The sequence below is a fragment of the Cantharellus anzutake genome (assembly GCF_015039405.1).
Source record: "Cantharellus anzutake strain C23 chromosome Unknown EI90scaffold_59, whole genome shotgun sequence".
NCBI lineage: Eukaryota > Fungi > Basidiomycota > Agaricomycetes > Cantharellales > Hydnaceae > Cantharellus > Cantharellus anzutake.
Window position 1 is genome coordinate 294,204 of NW_024067009.1, and position 17,524 is coordinate 311,727.

At 44.1% G+C, this 17,524-nt stretch overlaps 3 protein-coding genes across 3 annotated transcripts; 2 read left to right on the top strand and 1 right to left on the bottom strand.

Annotated features, from left to right (window-relative positions):
• The first annotated feature begins 47 nt into the window (after nt 1–47).
• On the top strand, nt 48–2,092 carry EI90DRAFT_3281949 (uncharacterized protein). Its single transcript, XM_039066865.1, has 8 exons — nt 48–554; nt 601–715; nt 772–960; nt 1,022–1,173; nt 1,198–1,299; nt 1,355–1,427; nt 1,477–1,662; nt 1,712–2,092. Exons 1-8 carry the CDS (start codon nt 503–505, stop codon nt 2,070–2,072), a joined length of 1,230 nt encoding a protein of 409 aa, XP_038911742.1. The 5' UTR covers nt 48–502; the 3' UTR covers nt 2,073–2,092.
• A 1,400-nt stretch (nt 2,093–3,492) lies between these two features.
• Nucleotides 3,493–5,954, bottom strand: EI90DRAFT_3129656 (uncharacterized protein; the record flags this gene model as incomplete). Its single annotated transcript, XM_039064227.1, has 11 exons — nt 3,493–3,637; nt 3,687–3,741; nt 3,793–4,068; nt 4,123–4,310; nt 4,344–4,686; nt 4,738–4,795; nt 4,852–5,020; nt 5,069–5,202; nt 5,269–5,660; nt 5,718–5,808; nt 5,865–5,954. 11 exons carry the CDS (start codon nt 5,952–5,954, stop codon nt 3,493–3,495), a joined length of 1,941 nt encoding a protein of 646 aa, XP_038911743.1.
• Nucleotides 5,955–12,979: 7,025 nt separating this feature from the next.
• EI90DRAFT_3129657 (uncharacterized protein) lies at nt 12,980–15,772 on the top strand (the record flags this gene model as incomplete). The annotated part of the gene is made up of 11 exons (XM_039064228.1): nt 12,980–13,299; nt 13,354–13,492; nt 13,541–13,582; nt 13,631–13,813; nt 13,870–14,071; nt 14,117–14,179; nt 14,217–14,303; nt 14,357–14,655; nt 14,701–15,109; nt 15,177–15,358; nt 15,422–15,772. The coding sequence occupies 11 exons, from the start codon at nt 12,980–12,982 to the stop codon at nt 15,770–15,772; spliced, it is 2,277 nt and encodes a 758-aa protein (XP_038911744.1).
• Nucleotides 15,773–17,524: the final 1,752 nt, after the last annotated feature.

Here is a 17,524-nt window from a genome sequence, read left to right on the forward strand (position 1 = left end):
ATATATATACGGTTGCCGAGCAGGGCCAGGTCTAAGTTTGCATCCGACTCAAGCGCCGCGCGTCACGACCTCATCGCTACGCGTCTATACACAAGTCAACCTGCGTTTTAACGGCTCCAGCGTTGTTGTGGACATACTAGGCACCACATCGTCACTTTTTCTCGCTTTTTTCGAGCGAAATTCGTGCCCTACTTACCTGCACTTCGAGCTCACTGCTACGCGTCCACATATCAAGTCAACTGCGTTTTAAGCGACTCTGGCGCTGTTGTGGACATACTAGGCACCAGACTATCACTCTTTTCGCTTTTTCCAAGCGACATTCGTGCCTCACATACCCGCACTTTGCTACGCGTCTATATATAAGTCAACTGCATTTTAAGCGACTCCGGCACTGTTGTGGACGTACTGGTGCCGCACTATCGCCTTTTTTTTTGCCTTTCAGAGCAGAATTTGCACATTTGCATACCTGCACTTGGCTGCGCACTCTATACCTACAATTAGAATGAAGGGAGGCAACTATAATCCATCCGGGAATAATCAACATGGTAAAAAAGGCACGACTCTGTTTATACATATTAATTCTGTCTAACATTGTGGTAGTTCAAGCAGATAATCCAAAGCTTGAAGAAGCACTTCTTGAATATAATCGGCGCCTTATTACAAATGCTAAGACAATTAGTGAACTTCTCCAAAAGGAGTATGGATGGGAAATAAGGTATGCTTCTGCTCTCTCCTGCCAAAATTGTTTCCAACCTTTGTCTATGTGGCAAGTGAACGGACTGTAAAGTGCCGAAAGGCTGCCCTTGGCATTTATGCAAGTGGCAGGAATACTAAAGAAATACCAGACAATGCAAAGGCCCAACTGGTACTTGATGCCATTGAGGCTAATCCTAGTGGGAGTCATGGTCCAAGGACAGTCCAACAAGAAATTGCATACAATACTGGAATACCATTGACACGGTGATTGCAACTAACTTCTGAGCAGGCTGGGTGCTAAGGAATCATCCCCATTACTATTTAGGGACTTCATAAGTGAGACCATGCATTGTCATGCTCCAGAAGGTTTTGAGGCCCGCAGACCAGATGCCCATCAAATCAAACGTTCTGGACTGACATCTGCAGGTATTCATGAAGAATGGTCTGGTGATGGCCATGACAAACTGAATAAGATGGGTATTGGGATTTATGGAGTATGAGACAAAGCCAGTGGAATGTGGCTCGGTCTTTGGGTCATCCCAAACAATCGCCTTGGTGAGGTAATTGGTTACCTTTACTTGTGTTTGGTTGAGACTTTTGGTGGTAAGTTTGAATATACTTAGATAACTGGTTGTATGATTCATTTGGGATTCAATAGGGATTCCTAAGCAGTCTACCACAGACCATGGTTCTGAGACCACTGTTCAGTTTGGTTTTGCAAATGCACTTCGGTATGGAACATGTGCCCATCTAGGCCTATAGCTTACCCTATATAACCAGAGATGCATTTTACCCTGATTCAAATTCATGTGACTCACCAGCTCACAGGTTTCTTCAAAGTATTCATAATATCACAATAGAAAGGGGATGGCATCGACTCAAAGTGCAATGGGGAGATGATGTACTTGTCTTCTATCAACATGGAATAGATGAAGGCATCTGTAACCTAAGCAATCCCCTGCAGAAGTAAGCACATATTTTCCCATTTAATTACCATTGTATTGAGTGCATCCAGGACACTTTCATTATGGCTTTGGTCCTCAATTTTGCGCAGAGATATCAAGGATGTCCAGTCAAAGCTGAATGCTGCACGTGTGAGGAAAGTACAAGGGAAAAAACTTCCTTCTGGCACATCAGCATATGATGTTTTCACTTTCCCTGATAAGTATGGGTTGGAGAATTGCCTAATCCCTGTGGATGTGAACATAGTCCATGAGATGAAGAGTGCCATGGGTGGTGACTCACTTTTGGAGTTTGTTTCCCTGGAATTTTCACAGAAAGCAATTGCTGCATATGAGGCAATAGGCTCTCCAGCTCTCAGTATGCAGAATGCTTGGGATGTATTCAAGCTACTGTTGTCTTACATGTCTATGTGAAATAGCAGATTCAAGATATTAGGACAATTTGGCCTTTTGTCACAACTCAATTGTAAGGAGATAGATTGCATATTTGTAGCCCTGTCATGGCCCTGCAAAAGGTGCCCACCCACTATCACTCCCCCACTTCCTCACCACCTATTCTGCCCTGTCAGCTTTCTCCATAATCCATCACTCAGTGGCACCACTAGTTGACCCCCATCTGCAGTCCTGCAGCAGTGCCTTCTCCCTTCCCACCACCACTTTAGCATTTTCTCCTCTTCTGATGTGATCAAAAAGTGTCCATCCATGCTGGGGGATACTCTGCCATATGGTATTTGGTCTGCCAGACTTCCAGGTGCCAATATATTTCCCTTGAGTCACATTACTTTTTGTAAGAATTAGCAAATAAATATATGTGAATTATAAGGTGTTTCACCGTTTGAGCTATATCTCCATCAGTTTTGAAGCTTTTAGAATGAAACAAAATCGTGGATAAAGTTAAGAAACAGTCCTTTCAGATGGTAAAAAGATTACAGTCAAAGGTTTTCTGGTTCCCGAGATATTCACATTTCTTTCCCAATGTTCCCTCTTATTCTGCCGTCTATGTGCTATTTTCTTGTTGTAGGGATATATTCTTTGAATATTATATTTTCCTACACCTTTGCCAGGTTCTAGGCATGCTTGTAGTAGCTTAAATCTCATGCTACATGGGTGCAGATAATTACAATGAGCTTCTAATGTGCATCCAGTCTCATAAAGATCATGAGATCTGTTAAACATTTGAACTTGTCACCTGATTGTTGACTATTCTGATACATCATTGTTTTATTCTTCAAATATTATTTCTCCTACAATTCATTCTGACATTCTGCACCACACATATGTAAATACAACAGTTGTACATTGTTTACAACAAGGAATAAATATCACACACATCACCACTGCCACTCATCCCTTACATTATTCCATACTAACTAGTTTGTTGGAATATCAATGCTCATCAACAACAGCCGAGCTGCAGCATGGATTGGGGAGTTTTTATTTTAACTTAATATCGTCGTGACTAACAACAACTATACCTTTTTGTTTCAGAGTCGCAGTACCACACACTCCCAATTTACTTTGTCTTATATCACCAGTTGTCACTGGCAATTGCTTTAAGCGATATTGGCTCCAGTCATATAAGTTACGCTGGACACCGTAATTTTTCTCCCTCCCTCAGTTCTCCATTTCGAGACTGAGGTGATACCATTTCTTTCCTATCTGTGTTTGCGCATAACTCATTGTATTTTCATGTTATAGTTACATGCGATAGGTAAAAATCTTAATACTAGTTCTCCATTTCAAGACTGAGTTACGCATGATAGCTCCTATTTCATTATAGTTACTACATTGATACATGGTAGCAGGTTGAACTGCTTTGCTATTATTGACCCACTCAGTCCATTTCTTCTGCCTCCTCACTCATTTTCTTGATATTCTCTAGTTGTAATGCCACACATACTTCATTGCACTTGTGAGACAGCTCCCAGTAGTGGAGGTACTCCATCCCTCCATCCCAGGTCCCAGTATCACCTGCCCTCCTATGTAGGTGTGAGTTGGGTCTCCAGAATAGAAGTGCATATCACATACTGGGAATGGGATTGAGGATCAAACAGGGTAAAAATCCCATCCCTATCTGTAATTCCTATTCCATGCCATCAGTCAGGTTAATATGGATCATAATGCCCATTCATACCTTGAAGGTCAACCAAGAGAAGGTGCTTCTTAGAGTAAAGGTAGGTAAAATGAACAAATGCATGGAGTGTTTTTGAAAGCAAGGTTTTGGGTGGCTCATCCTTGCGAGGGTCATGACCAGTGATTTTTTCATACTGACCATCTGCTTTCTCTGGATTGTGTGGAATCAAGGGGGTTGCAAGAAAGACAGGATAATTCAAGATAGGTTGCGAATTATGAGTAGGGGTACTGTCAGTAATTCTCCCCACAAAGGATTTTGAGACATTGAAACAAAATCCTAATGATATTGATTATGTGAATAACAATTCAGTGGGGGAAATAATTGACACACCAGGAATACGTCGGTCCAGAGTATCTCCCAGATCAGTAACACGCAAGAAGAATGCTTTAGCAAAATGATCTCCATATGCAAGAAGCTGGAGTTCATCCTGCAAACCTTTCTCAATTCCTCTTATGAGTTCTTCATTGCTTGAACTTGTACTAAGCTTAGGTTGGGAAATGAGCATCTCCCATTCGCCCCTAAAAATTAGGGTTGAGCTGTTGAAAAATTACAATAAAAGAACCCTCACATAGATAGCCCTCTTGGTAGCACCTTCACCAATAATACCCCATCCATACACATCATGCTTTACAGAGCGCCAATCACCAGCAATGTAAAGCCCATTTGTGGAACTTGAGTGGGTAACCTCAGGTTTCCCAGTCTCATCAATGGTGATAGTGGTGTAGCTGTATTCAACTTCCATAAGGTGTCCCTGGAAATCTGCATAGGATACAACAGGAGGTTTTGGGGGGATGAGTGTAAGCTTCCAAGAGCAGTTGATGTTCGTAGGATCAAATGTGCTAGATTCAAGCACTGTGACCCTTTGGCGTCTTGCTATGTGACCACTAGCCAAGCCTAAACACATTTAGAGCAACTATTAATATCATAAGTGGTATTGGCACATACTGAGAGAACGTTCCCGCTTTTGACCAACAAAAAACTCCTCATTGTCACCAAATGGTTTCTATATATATAAATATATATGTTTGTCAAGTTTACATTTAAGAGAAAGTAACATACCAAGGTTTCTTCATCAAATGTAAACCGAAGGGATAAGATTTGCTCACCACGAGCTACATTGGCATGCTTCTGATAGAATTCCAGGACAGTAGAAGTACCCTCAAGGTCTTCCATTGGAACATGCCGAAAAGCTGTTGGGGTAAAATGAATATCATACTTAAATGCATGCCTTCCACCAGGAATTAGCCAAGTGATATGGACTTTTGTAGATTATTACCTAGTGAAGGCACCTCTCTTGGCTGTTTGAAATTCTGCATAAAATGCAGCTGAGGATGTTACAAGAAGATGGTTGAATGCCTCATGCATCAATGTGCTTGCTGTATACCGCTGATGGTTCGAGAATCTCTTCAACTAAGTATAGATACATAGATAGCTGATAAAAAGCCAATTTACGGTAGCTATATCTGGTAGGCTCACCATAACTGATGCAGTATTAACTGCGCCACTTCGCTGGAAAAGATATATCTTGAAGGAGACAGGACCAGCTTTTGCATCCTTTGTTGACTGGTTCTGTTTGAGGAGACTTGAATATCCTCGTGGTGGTGCAGGTGAATGTTGTTTTAGCCGAAAAGTTGAAGCTTGGCCTTGGTAGTGGACAGCACCCCCAACAATAGAAGCCGCAGTAGGGGTAAGTGAAGAATCAATGGCAGCTCCGGTAGAAACAGCTGCCTGGACTGTTGGAATAGCAAAGCTTGGCTTTGAGGAAGCAGATTGAAGTACAGGAGTAGGGGGTCCCCTTATACTAAGGATGGCTGTCTTGGCCTGCTGGTAGAGGTTTAATTCAACTGGAAGTGGTCCATGATCTTTCCCTTATAAATTATTTGATGTAAGTATGAGATGCAAATTATGCAATTTATAGGACATACCAAGCTCAGTTAAGCATTTCCCACAAATTTTATTAGGCAGTTCAACCATAAAGATGGCAGAGCAAACACAGCACTGCTTCTTTAAAAGCTTCTACAAATATTTCAGATAAGGAATCATGTTAACGCAATTGGGAACATGTTACATACCTTTCGCAAAGTGTCCTGATCTTCCTCCCGAGCTTCAGCCACCTTGGCACACAGATTACATATCTCAGTTTTCAGCCCAGCAAAAGGCATAGAACATGCAGCACAGTATGGCATGGCTGAGTGAGAGATCAATGTCAAGAGAGATGATCGAGCGTTCGATTTGGCACAGCCACAGTATGTATTTGCATCCATATTGCGGTCATAAATGCCGTATGCAGTGGGTGATAATAGTCTGGAATGTTACCAGTATACATGCAAAACTATGTGATACATAATCTATGTGCTCGACTACACAGCTTGATCAATCAGTGGTTTGCGGACCAAAGAGACTTGAAGTGTGGTATGCAATGCGCAAATTTTAATCAGAGAAGAGAAGCTGGAAAAAAGGTGATAGCGTGGTGCCTAGTATGTCCACAACAGCACCAGAGTCGCTTAAAACGCAGTTAACTTATGTAGAGACGCGTATCGGTGAGTTCAAAGCGCAGGTATGTAGGGCATGAATTTCACTCGAAAAAAGCGAGAAAAAGTGACGATGTGGTGCCTAGTATGTCCACAACAACGCTGGAGCCGTTAAAACGCAGGTTGACTTGTGTATAGACACGTAGCGATGAGGTCGTGACGCGCGGCGCTTGAGTCGGATGCAAACTTAGACCTGGCCCTGCTCGGCAACCGTAATATATATATTGAATATTTCATTTATGTAAGCGCGCATTTTTCTAAAGTCGCTTGGACTCGAAAAATTGTGGGATGGCCTAAATTAGAGTTGTATCTCATGGCTAGAGTGTTTGGAACCATGAGTCTGTGCCGCCACCATTGGGTCACAATGTCACCTATGGGCCGGGCGTTGTAGCAGCGATTGGACATCAAGATTTTCGATCCTGCTGATCCTAGGCTGCTTGACGCAGCGCTAATGACTCAACAGGATTGTACACCTCGAAAGTTGTGTCAAGATCTCTTTTTCCTTTCTTTTTGGTTGAACCTCTCGTAGCTTTTGCAGGGTAAAATTTACCTGGGGGGTTCGTAGGCAGGGGCTGCACTCCTGGGCTGTCATCGGCGCTTACCATTTTCTTGGAGACTCCACCACAGGGAAATGCCTTTTCGCACTGAGGGGTTTTCCCAGTGTGAGTCCCACGCTGACTTGGGGGGTCAGGATTACCTCCGTTGGCTTTCAACTAGTCATTCAGTGGCTTGTGTTCATCTTTGGGTGTGTCTCTCCATGTTTCTAGTATGAGTTTTCCGGGGATGATGGTAATAGAGGCTGGTCACCTGCATAGGAGGGCGGCGCCTTGGGCCCGTACTTTTTCAGGTTAGTCCTTAGTCTGTCGCTTTGAAGTCTTTCGTTTAATCGTGTTGTGTGCTTTGTTGTGTTATCGTTTCATCGTTGTTTTGTTCCCCATCTGTGGCTCCGAAGCTTCCATATTTGCCAGGTTGCTTCCAGAACTAGAGTGCTTGCACTTCGCGCTTCGCAGGACTCTGCACTGCCCACTTATTCCGTTCTCATCAAATAACTATGTTGTTATATTGCAACCATCAATGGAATTCGATCATCTTTCTCACAACAACACAATACAGGGAAAGACATTCAAGAAAATCTAAAAAAAAAAAATGGATGCCACAGCAGCGAGTGAAGGCCATACATGGCAGCCTTCAGATACGATGGTACTGATCAAACTGAAATGATACCATGGAAAGCTGAGCCATAATAAACTTGGTAAAGATGCGGCCACATAGACCACCTATAACCTTGCAGAATAAGAGGAACTGGTTGAGCCTCAGAGTCAAGAGGCCCATAAACAGGAGGAAGCACAGGGCGCTTCTGAGAGTCAGCTCTCAGCATAAGCTAAGAACACCAGTGAAAACGGGTAGGAATACGGTCACTGGGACTGTATCTAGCCTTCTGGAATGAAAGGGAAAGAAGTAAGGGCCATATCCTGTCAGGGCACGGCCTAACCAGCTACCCTGACTCCCTATGCCGGAAGGGAGTTGCCGTCAGACGATCTGGAGTGATCCGAAGAACGCAGGTAATCTCGCTTAGCTCTTGCTTAGCATCCCACTTCTATCTTCCATCCACATGTCACCCCTTTCCCACACCTCACTTACGATTATCCGAATGAATAGCTATCTTTTCATGTCGTCATTCTATCGGCTGTTTCTTATCTCGCTTGTAGCCACACTCTAGTGGATAGCGGTATCCATGTATATAAGCCCTATCTCTGCTGAAGGTGGCACTTCAGCGTTAACAACGACTAGGATTCTTGGGAACACCCTTATTGTCGTGAACTGACACGCGGTCCCTGACATATCCTCAATGCACCCAGGATATGGTGAAGTGCAGGTGTTTCCAGAGCTCAGCTCTCAGCTGAGCTCAAAGAGTCTTAATACCGGTGTAAAACCAGTGGAGAGATGGTCGCATAGACCATCTGAAACCTCTCAGAATGAGTGGAAAAAAGAGTAAGAACTTGAAATCTGAAAAAAACCCTGGATGCAACGAAGTGCAGGGCGCTTCCTGAGCTCAAAGAGTTATAATACCGGTGCAAAACCGGTGGAGAGATGGTCACCTAGACCATCTCCAGCCTCGCAGACTGAGAGGAAAGCAGATTGGCTTTCCATAGGGAAAACCCAGAAAAGGAAGGAAGGAAGGAAGTGCAGGGTGCTTCCAGAAACAGCAGTGGCTCCTTGGGCTAAGGAGCCAATAAAATTATTGATAGATGGTCAGATAGACCATCAGAAACCTCTCAGCATGAGAGGACTGCTGCCAATGACTGGCAGCAAAGCCCCGCTACATTTGTCTTGGGCTAACCTGTACAGAAGTTTACATTCATTAAAACAAAGTACATACAACAATTGCTGTCCATTTATTCAAGTAACGTAGCAAGCCAGGTTAACGTTAACCCAAAAGTCTTCTGTATACTACATTCGCAATGTCCAGCTTTGACTCAGGCAAGAACAGCATCACATGAGACCTATGTCGCACACAGCTTAGCGCAGTGTACAGCTGCCCATGTGCAAAGACATCCTCTACAATCAATCACTATTCAATCAAAAGTGAGTCCTTGGTAATTGTTGAACGTTGTGGAGTAAGCCAACTTCAGGGGAGACTGTTTCCGTTGGACTGTGTATTTCGCATAGTTGGGTTTAAAGTTGAAGTGAAGTTCTGGAACAGGAGGACAAATGGGGAGCAGAAAATAAAAGAGAGAAGGGACAGGTGAGATGACGTAAAAGAAAGCATGTAAACAACCCGAAAGGGAAGATGATGACAAATTTTCAGCATCGCCAATTGCGTAACATCGGGAGTGGTTAGTGACTCTGTGTGCAGAGTAATCAGGATTCTTAGGAGGCAACGGCCCCCCCCTTCTTACCTCTCCATTGTGATATCTAGTGCGCAATGCTCATGTTATGCAGCCATTCCATATCTTTACCTGAACATAGGGATCTAACAGTATTCCATATTATTGTGCTGTGGTTGTGTGGGCATTCAAACAGGATATGGGGATGTCCTCGGTTTTGCTATGCTTGTTGTTTGGAATCTTGCTCCAGTACTCGCTGATTTTATGGCCGTTGTGGAGTGTTCTCCACACGAAGTTCCTTTCATTTGTTGGAATGTCTCCCCCGTTTTTCAGGGTTGCCATCCAGATTCTGTCGCCTGTTGGCTGGTCGTTCCCCAACGTTTTTGGGATTCAGATTGGTGTGGTCGGTTGCCGTTTTTTCTCCCCCCTTCCCTGTGGGCAATGTGAGTTTTAGTGCTGTTGCTTGCATTAGGGCTCATAGTCGGCACCCTTTGGGCAGGGGGTTTTACGGTTCACTCTTATTGAAGATATGAACTAGTCATGTATAAGCACTCAGTTCCAAGTACGTGAACTGTAGGATATATTGTAGTTACCTAGCGTCATGCAAGCGCTGGTAACATATTTACACATTGTTAGCTATTACTACATTGTGCAGTTAGATCAAGAGTGTCTCACCTCAGTTCTAGATACATGAACTGAGGGAGAGAGAAAAATTTCGTCCTCATGGCTTTTAAGCCATCCACGACTGTGTCCATCAACATGGACTCCAAAAATGGAAGCATCGGGCAATCCTTCAAGGACATGTCCGTACGCAAGAAATATGGTCCGACGGACTCAATGGACGGTCCACAGCGTACCAAGAAAAAAGAGATTTCAACAACTCTGGTTCTAGCTTGTTGATGAACACCCATTATTATAGTGGATTCCGAAATAATGGAGAAAAGTTGAATGAGTGAAGACCCTGTTCAACCCGAATCAGCAAGAGCTAATGATTTTGTTGATGTACTCGTCAATATACTTGTCAATATACCCGTTGTAGGAGAAATAACGGCCACACTATGGAAACCCATTATGGAAATATGCCAGATAAATCACAAAACCTCATACGACAAGTAGATATGAGAACATAGAAGAACCTGAATTTTAACGAATTTTACGAATTTCTACGAATTATTATGACTATACACGATAAATCGAAAGAAAGAAAAATAACAAAAATACTTCAAGCTTACCATCAACGAGACGGAATTCTCGGGGGAATTTATAGCAAATATTAAACCAAGAATTAGGACAATCGACCAAGATTTGACTATAAAAATAATCAGAGAACCTCCACGGAAACTACTTTCCCACGTCCGCACACATAGCAAGGATGGAAGTACCATGGAACAAAGATTCCTCAGGAACTAATGCAAAAGTCAAAGTCGTGTTTATAATAGGAAATGTAGATGTCCCCCAAACGGAACCAATGAGAGTAATTACAGGGGAAACTACCCATAAACGACGGAGATATGACTAAAACTCCTGCAAAACGAGGACAATGTCTAAAAAGCAAGCGCGAAGATTAACTAGTAACGACCGAGACAAGCTTGATAGCCCATTAGAAAGGAAGGGATCTACTCTTAATCCTCCCAAATTTCCATAATAAAAGGATCATGCGTTAATGAGAAATCCAATAACGGGAATAGCGACATCAAAAGTCCGAGCTCAGGGACAAGACGATGATTGCGTAGGATCCATAATTAAAACATACAACGAAATTTACACGGAAATTATGAAAAATAGGAAACTATAGCTATGCAAATTCTCAGCCCAAACGGTCCAGCCGTTGTGAAGTTATACCCATGATGGGAATATAGGAATCCGCATCATGTGTAATGACATGTGAGGGTGGCGATGCGCAGGGAACTGGCCGTCGGAATCGAGATCCGCACTTCGGCAGATCGCGAAGACCAATTTCCGTCCAAATAAGGAAGAGCCCGGTCAAAACAAAGCACGGAAAGTGCAAAACAACCTTAGATCATGAGGGAAAAATCTGAAATAAATCACAGAAGCCCATATGAAAGAAATAAACACCCGCGCATATCATAAATCCCAAACAAATAAACGAAAACGGCTCCTGCATACGAACGATGCACGTGATTACCGAATGTGCGCGCGAATCTTTGCTAACTCAACGAATACCAGGAAATAGGACACAATATTAGTACCATTGGAAAGGTGGGAATAAATGAAAATTTATGATACTAAGAACGTGAGAAAACATCCAGAAATGAATGAGATACAAGGACATGAAGTTAGAAACCTGAAAATGCGCGGGAAAACAGCTTCAAGAGGTCCAGAGTCCTAAATAAAATAGATAAAAATATGATATCTTCAAGGACAACCTACTATAACAACCAACGATACATATGGAGGATTAGGATGCGATAATACAAAAGGAAATCAGAGAATATGAACAAAATTCACGAAAACCACTAAACTACGACGGACCATGGCGGGAATTTTAGGGAACGATATTCTAATGAGGTGGAGAGCTATAACACATTCATTTGAGTAATTCTTGACTACTACCAACTTTTTCTTTCAGTTTCAAACCTGAATAATTCACTCATTTACCATTTCAGTCTCATTTTAACTAAATGTCACTAAATAAAAATGGAATAAATCAGCTGGAGGTCTCAACACAGCCGTACGCATAGTAATGCGAAGTTTGAATTCAGAGTCATCGAGTCATAGCAAATTTAATGGTATATATATAGAATTTGAAATAGGTAACTGCAGCAAATGCAGCGCAGCCAAGTTCTAATTAACCATTAAAATAGCTTAGGCGAGGGAGGACAATAAGAATTCTAGGCGCAGTCTGACCGCAGTAGAACCGCAGTTCAGCGCAGCAAAAGCACAGTAGAACTATAGCATGAAAATTTCATTTTTATTCAGTTTAAGAAAAATACACTGTAAATAAATCCTGTAAATAGAAGGTAGAGCGTGAAAAAGGAAGGCGACCCAAGGAGTATAAAAGGGAGACCCTTTCTGTGACTTTTCGCCCCCCTTAGAGAAGTAAGAAAATAGAGTATTATTTTTCTCAAGCATTTCTGGTTGTCACTCCAGTGCGAAAAAGTGATATACAGTTAAGATTGCCACTGTAGTAAAAGGCAGCAAATAAGGAGAGAAATATTAAGTAGATATTTCAACAGGAGAGCTGGTTAACACTCCAGATTTCAAAGTGTAAACACAAAACAGTTATTTTGCTACTGTTAAAACAAGCAATAAAATAAGACAAAAATAAAAACGAACTCAAGGGACACTCCAGACACCATCCAAATTCATTAACTGAATAGAATCTTTGAAACTTCACCAAGTAGAAGATTAAATTCAAGTTTAAATCCAAATTAAACAACGCTACACAGAATTACACCTAGACAAATTAATAAATTTCAATAAAGAAACAGCTCCGCAGGGCTCGGTTTATCTGTAAGTCAATTCCCAGGAACTTTAAAACTAACCCATAAAAATAGAATTAGCCAAAACACTCGGATTGGTACTTTATTTACAATAAATAACACTAGTACACTTCCCCATCCTAACTAAAGAACCAGGGAACAGCTTGGTGGTGGTCTCGTTTGAACCTCCCAACTGACTTTCCTTTGTTCTCTCCTTCACCGTCAATATACCCATCAATATACCTTTGATGCACGTCAAGCAGAAACATATTGATTTCAATCCCAAAAAGGACTACACAATGAGCACGGAAAAAAATAATGGAAAATGAGGTGGGACCATCCATCCTGCGTTTGACCACCTGAATCCCCCATCTGAGTCGTGAACATGCAAACCAACTTCCAACTTGGAGGGACGCCCCTGGGTGCAGACGAAGAAGATGCACAAAGTGAACAGTTCAAACCAATCTGTGTCACGGTTACACTTTCAGTGCCAAAGGAGGGCAAGAAAGGGAAGGTCGCGAGGAAACCGGACACCGTGCAGAAGCAATTCCAACTGGATGTGCTTGGAAGTAACAATGTGGTCAAGCCCTCTGTCTTTTGGAAGTCCGCACTTGAAGCATTGGGTCCTACCTATGTCGCGACATACACTCCTGGTGATGACAGCGGTCAATGGCCAGATTTCAAGTGGAGGAAAGAGGGTGCAGCGTACGTACCTCATTTGCATATATTTATTAGATTATAACCAATCCTCGTCATCAGAGCCAACAAGGGTCTTCTAGTTGAGACAAATGATGAATTTTCGTTGATGATTCAAAGCATCCGCGACCGGATGTTGCTTGGCATTGTTGTCGCAGTTGATCTGGACAGCTTTCAGGTGATGCTGCAGTCAACTCAGATGGTATGCAGCCTCTTTGTTGTAAGATAGATTAGACTGACAGTCAAATAGACGCCCAGTCATTCGGCAGGTGGTTATGGCACTGGAAACAAAGTAAGGACAAACATTGTTATCGCAGATAAGGTACTTAGGGTTATTTAGGCACCTGGGGCCACAGATCTTACTCCGGTAGAGATAGAACGCGCCGAAAAAGTCATCAAACTTCAGGAGCGGTGGATATGCACAGACCCTGAGCACGGAGGACAATACTGTTATGTCCACAAAGTTGGTGACTCCTGTATTCCATTGTCACCATATGCCCTAAAGCACTGGGCATCTAGCTGGGTGAGTCTGCATAATGAGTTCACAGTAATGATAACAATTTTACGCGACTGTGACAGTTAGAGGGCTTAGCATCATTAGACAGCCCACCCAACACCCAATATTTCAATCAGGCCACTCACCACCGATCCAAATCCCAGTCTCAAGGCCCAGTGAATCCACCTAGTAATAGTGTCAGGGGACGACTCCCGGGTCCCCATGACCCTCCCCTATGGTCCACAGTCCCAGGTGTAACCAGCCCTGTCCAGGGCACAACCTACTGTGGGTCAGAGATGAGAAGGAAGTTAACTTCTCATCTTCCCACAGTGGCCACAATACATCGAAAACTTCCGGAGATATCCGGAAGTTACATGAGACCTGAGACCCGAGGTCCGGGCCATCCGGCCGCACTGAGCATCTGGCACAGGGCGCGCGCGGGGAGTGCAACAGCCAGGTGCAGTCACGGGTGCGGGTGCGAGTGTGGGTGTGGATGCGGTATGGGCTAGGTCAGGGTGTATGCCCTGACAAATAGCCAACTCGAAACCCTCACAACACTGGCACTTGCAGCAGTTATGTCATCGCTCAATCTGAAGCCTTCAGTGGCATCACCTGACAAGTCCCCGGAGTCCCCGTCACCAAAGAAGAAGGCAGATCTACCACAACCCCCTAGTAGCCCTCAGAAAACAGGGCCAATTCTCACACACTCCTTGATTGAAAAATTTGTGAGTTGGTGCAAGGTGACGCGTGGCGAGGATTGGAGTGCTTGCATGAATGGCATGCAAAGTGAGGAGATCTATCCAGATGATTATCTTGGGAAGCTTTCCAATGAAGAGCTACGGAACTCTCTTGGTCTTGGTCTTGGATCTGTTCACTGATTTCGCGCAGCAGCATCTGAGTTCTGGAAATTGCAGGTCAAGCAGTATCACATGACCTTTTCTGATCCAACACCGAGTGCGCAGATGAACCCAGCTGGTCCTTCCTCAGCCAAACAGAAGCGCAAGACACCTGATGACCCAAACGACTGGGTTGTGGTCCCCTACAAGCGGAAGTACCCTGATGGTGGTGAGAAGCGATTCCATTTCCGCCACTTCAAAGATGGCCATACTCCAACTTATGACGATGGTATACTGGTATTTGTCAGGGCACACCCACCTGACCCGCCTCCACCCGGGCCCACCTCACCCGGTTCCCCTTCTCCCACCCTGCACCCCTCCTTCATACCCCTTCCCCCTCTATCCCTCTCCCACTTCCACTTCTATTTCCATTTCCATTCCTATTTCTATTTCTACTTCACACAGACGACCTTTCCCTTATATCCATGTATTATTGACCCACCCGCGATGCACACACGACGTGCCTAGCCCCGGATGACCCCGGACGGCTCTAGGGCGTAACCTAGTGCGCGCACGTGCAGCATACACCCTCGGGATCCCCCACGGGGACACCTGGGTGACTGTGGCTGTATGCGGGGTGACGTGGCGGACCTCATGTGACCCAAGCCGCATGTATATAAACACACCTGGGGTGGGAACCGAAGAAGTAACCTTCTTCTCAACATTCCCACTTCAGGTAAGTAGCATAGTTCCCCTTTTAATAATAACTCAACATTCCCACTTCAGTCTAAGTGGCCAGGGATCGCTGTCCCACATCGGGGCTGCCAGTATGCACGCCCGATCCACCCCCCGTGAGGTCCTTAGCACCGGACGCTACGCCCAGACCGCCTTGACCCCGGACGCGACCCTGACAGTATTCAATCCCCCTCTCAGCGACAATATCGATGACATGAGGGACCAGTATGTTGAAGAACAAGTCAAGCTACATGATGAAGGAGTCAAAGATTATGTGATGGTCGCGGAAGGAGGGTATTGGATGCAAATCCTGTTGGAGGAACCGTGTGCTATGGGAGGCCGGACGAGTTTTCGTACAGCCACATTCCCACATCCAAGCGAGGAACTCGCCCGGACAGCCACATTCCCGCGGTAGCGTGACTACTTGGTCACAACAACTTTTCTTCTTACTTATTTTGGTCACTTCGGACCTATCTGCGAAGTCCACAAACTATATTCATTCATTTGGATTAGTTTCCTTTTTCCCTCAGTTCTCGTGCATTAGCTTGAGACTGAGGTTAGTTACAACATTCTTTTACTCTGATTTCTTATACATTGTAACTCATTGTATATTACCTTATAGCTTTAGCATTAGGTAATATTATAGTTCTCGCGCATTAGCTTGAGACTGAGCTTTAGCATTAGAGCAAGCGGTTATTCCATTAAATCCCACCGACTCGAGGTGACTTCTTCAATCCACTCACTGACAATGCAAGTCTTTATATGAACAATGAGGAGTGGTGGTGAACCATGTCATAATCTCATACATGCATATATATATATTCGCGGCCATACTACAATGTGAACATGGAAACAAATTCAAAAATATCCCAATGCACAATACCATCCTTGTGCCTGTGAACTGCTAACCTGAGAACATGCATCATAAATGAAGGACAGGGGAGTTGCATGATGGACAGCATGGTCATAGTGACAGCGCATCCAGCTCTTGATGAATGAAAATGACAGCTCAATTGGATTGAAGTTGGGCGAGTATGGCAGCAAATACAACAAACGGCCACCTGAAATATGTTGAATCAAAGAGAACAGAGAAAAAAGGACATATCACACCTGCTTCAACCTCAATAAGCAAACGGACCTCATTGCTGTGGTGGATAGAACAATTGTCTAAGAGGAGGACACTCCATGGTCCAGGATATGGCCGCATGATTGGCACCTAATTACTCTAATGCATCAGTGGGCAGCGACAAAAACAATGGCCAAACTGACAACATGCTCACATAGAAACCCAATAAACCTTTCTCCAGTGATTGGACCCTCGAAAACCTCACATGCAAGATATCCACCAATGCCCATCATGGGAAGAATTGAGTAGCAAGTCCCTCGGATGAATTGTGCACGGACAGGACAATGCTTCCCAAGGCGAGCATATCCCCACCAGCGTGAAATAGTCCGTTCATCCTTTGAACTTTCATCAGTACAGATGAGCATGTCCAAATTGTGGACAAGCTCTGTGAAGTGGCACTTGAAAGCAGCATGGACAAGCTCATTTCGCTCAATTGCAACCTGGGTCACCTGCTTACATGTGAAAAGCAGAGAGTCAAGTGCCCACTTGAGGGTGGCTGCACCAACATCAAGGCCAAATTCTGTGCAAACACGAACTCGGAGCTCATTCAAGTGTAGTGTCCCATCATTGTCAAGATAGTTCTCAATGAAGGTAATGGCATCCCCTGGGAGAGCATGCGGCCGTCCGAGTGTTCCAAGCTTGGGTGGCCAAATGCTGTTGGTAGCCCTCCATCGCTTCAGAATCCTGTAGACCAGGCATTTGCTCACGGAAAGGGTACGACTGATCTGGGTGGCATCTAGCCCATCAAGCCAGAGAAATGGAATGCGTAGCTTGAGGTCATCACTGAGAGTTTTTATGTAGGGCATGGTGGTAAGATGTGTGGGGTGTTGGATGTTGTCTATGTTCAGTCCAGTTCACACTAGCGCAGCCGGGCGAGTTTTCATACAGCTGAGCGAGGAACTCGCCCGGACAGCCACCTATTACATTCATTTCGGACTATTCCGCTCCCATCACGAAAGCTATATTGTCATATATTGACGGGAAGCACAAGCGCTTCCTCTTTAGAGACTTGATATCATTGGTACGTAATTTACTGCACTA

Bases quoted from the DNA above. Each gene is read 5' to 3' on its own strand.
- EI90DRAFT_3281949 (XM_039066865.1), top strand. From the start codon at position 503: ATGAAGGGAGGCAACTATAATCCATCCGGGAATAATCAACATGGTAAA. The intron at 961-1,021 runs GTGATTGCAACT...ATTACTATTTAG, and splicing joins ACTGGAATACCATTGACACG to GGACTTCATAAGTGAGACCA. The intron at 1,174-1,197 runs GTATTGGGATTT...ATGGAGTATGAG, and splicing joins TGACAAACTGAATAAGATGG to ACAAAGCCAGTGGAATGTGG.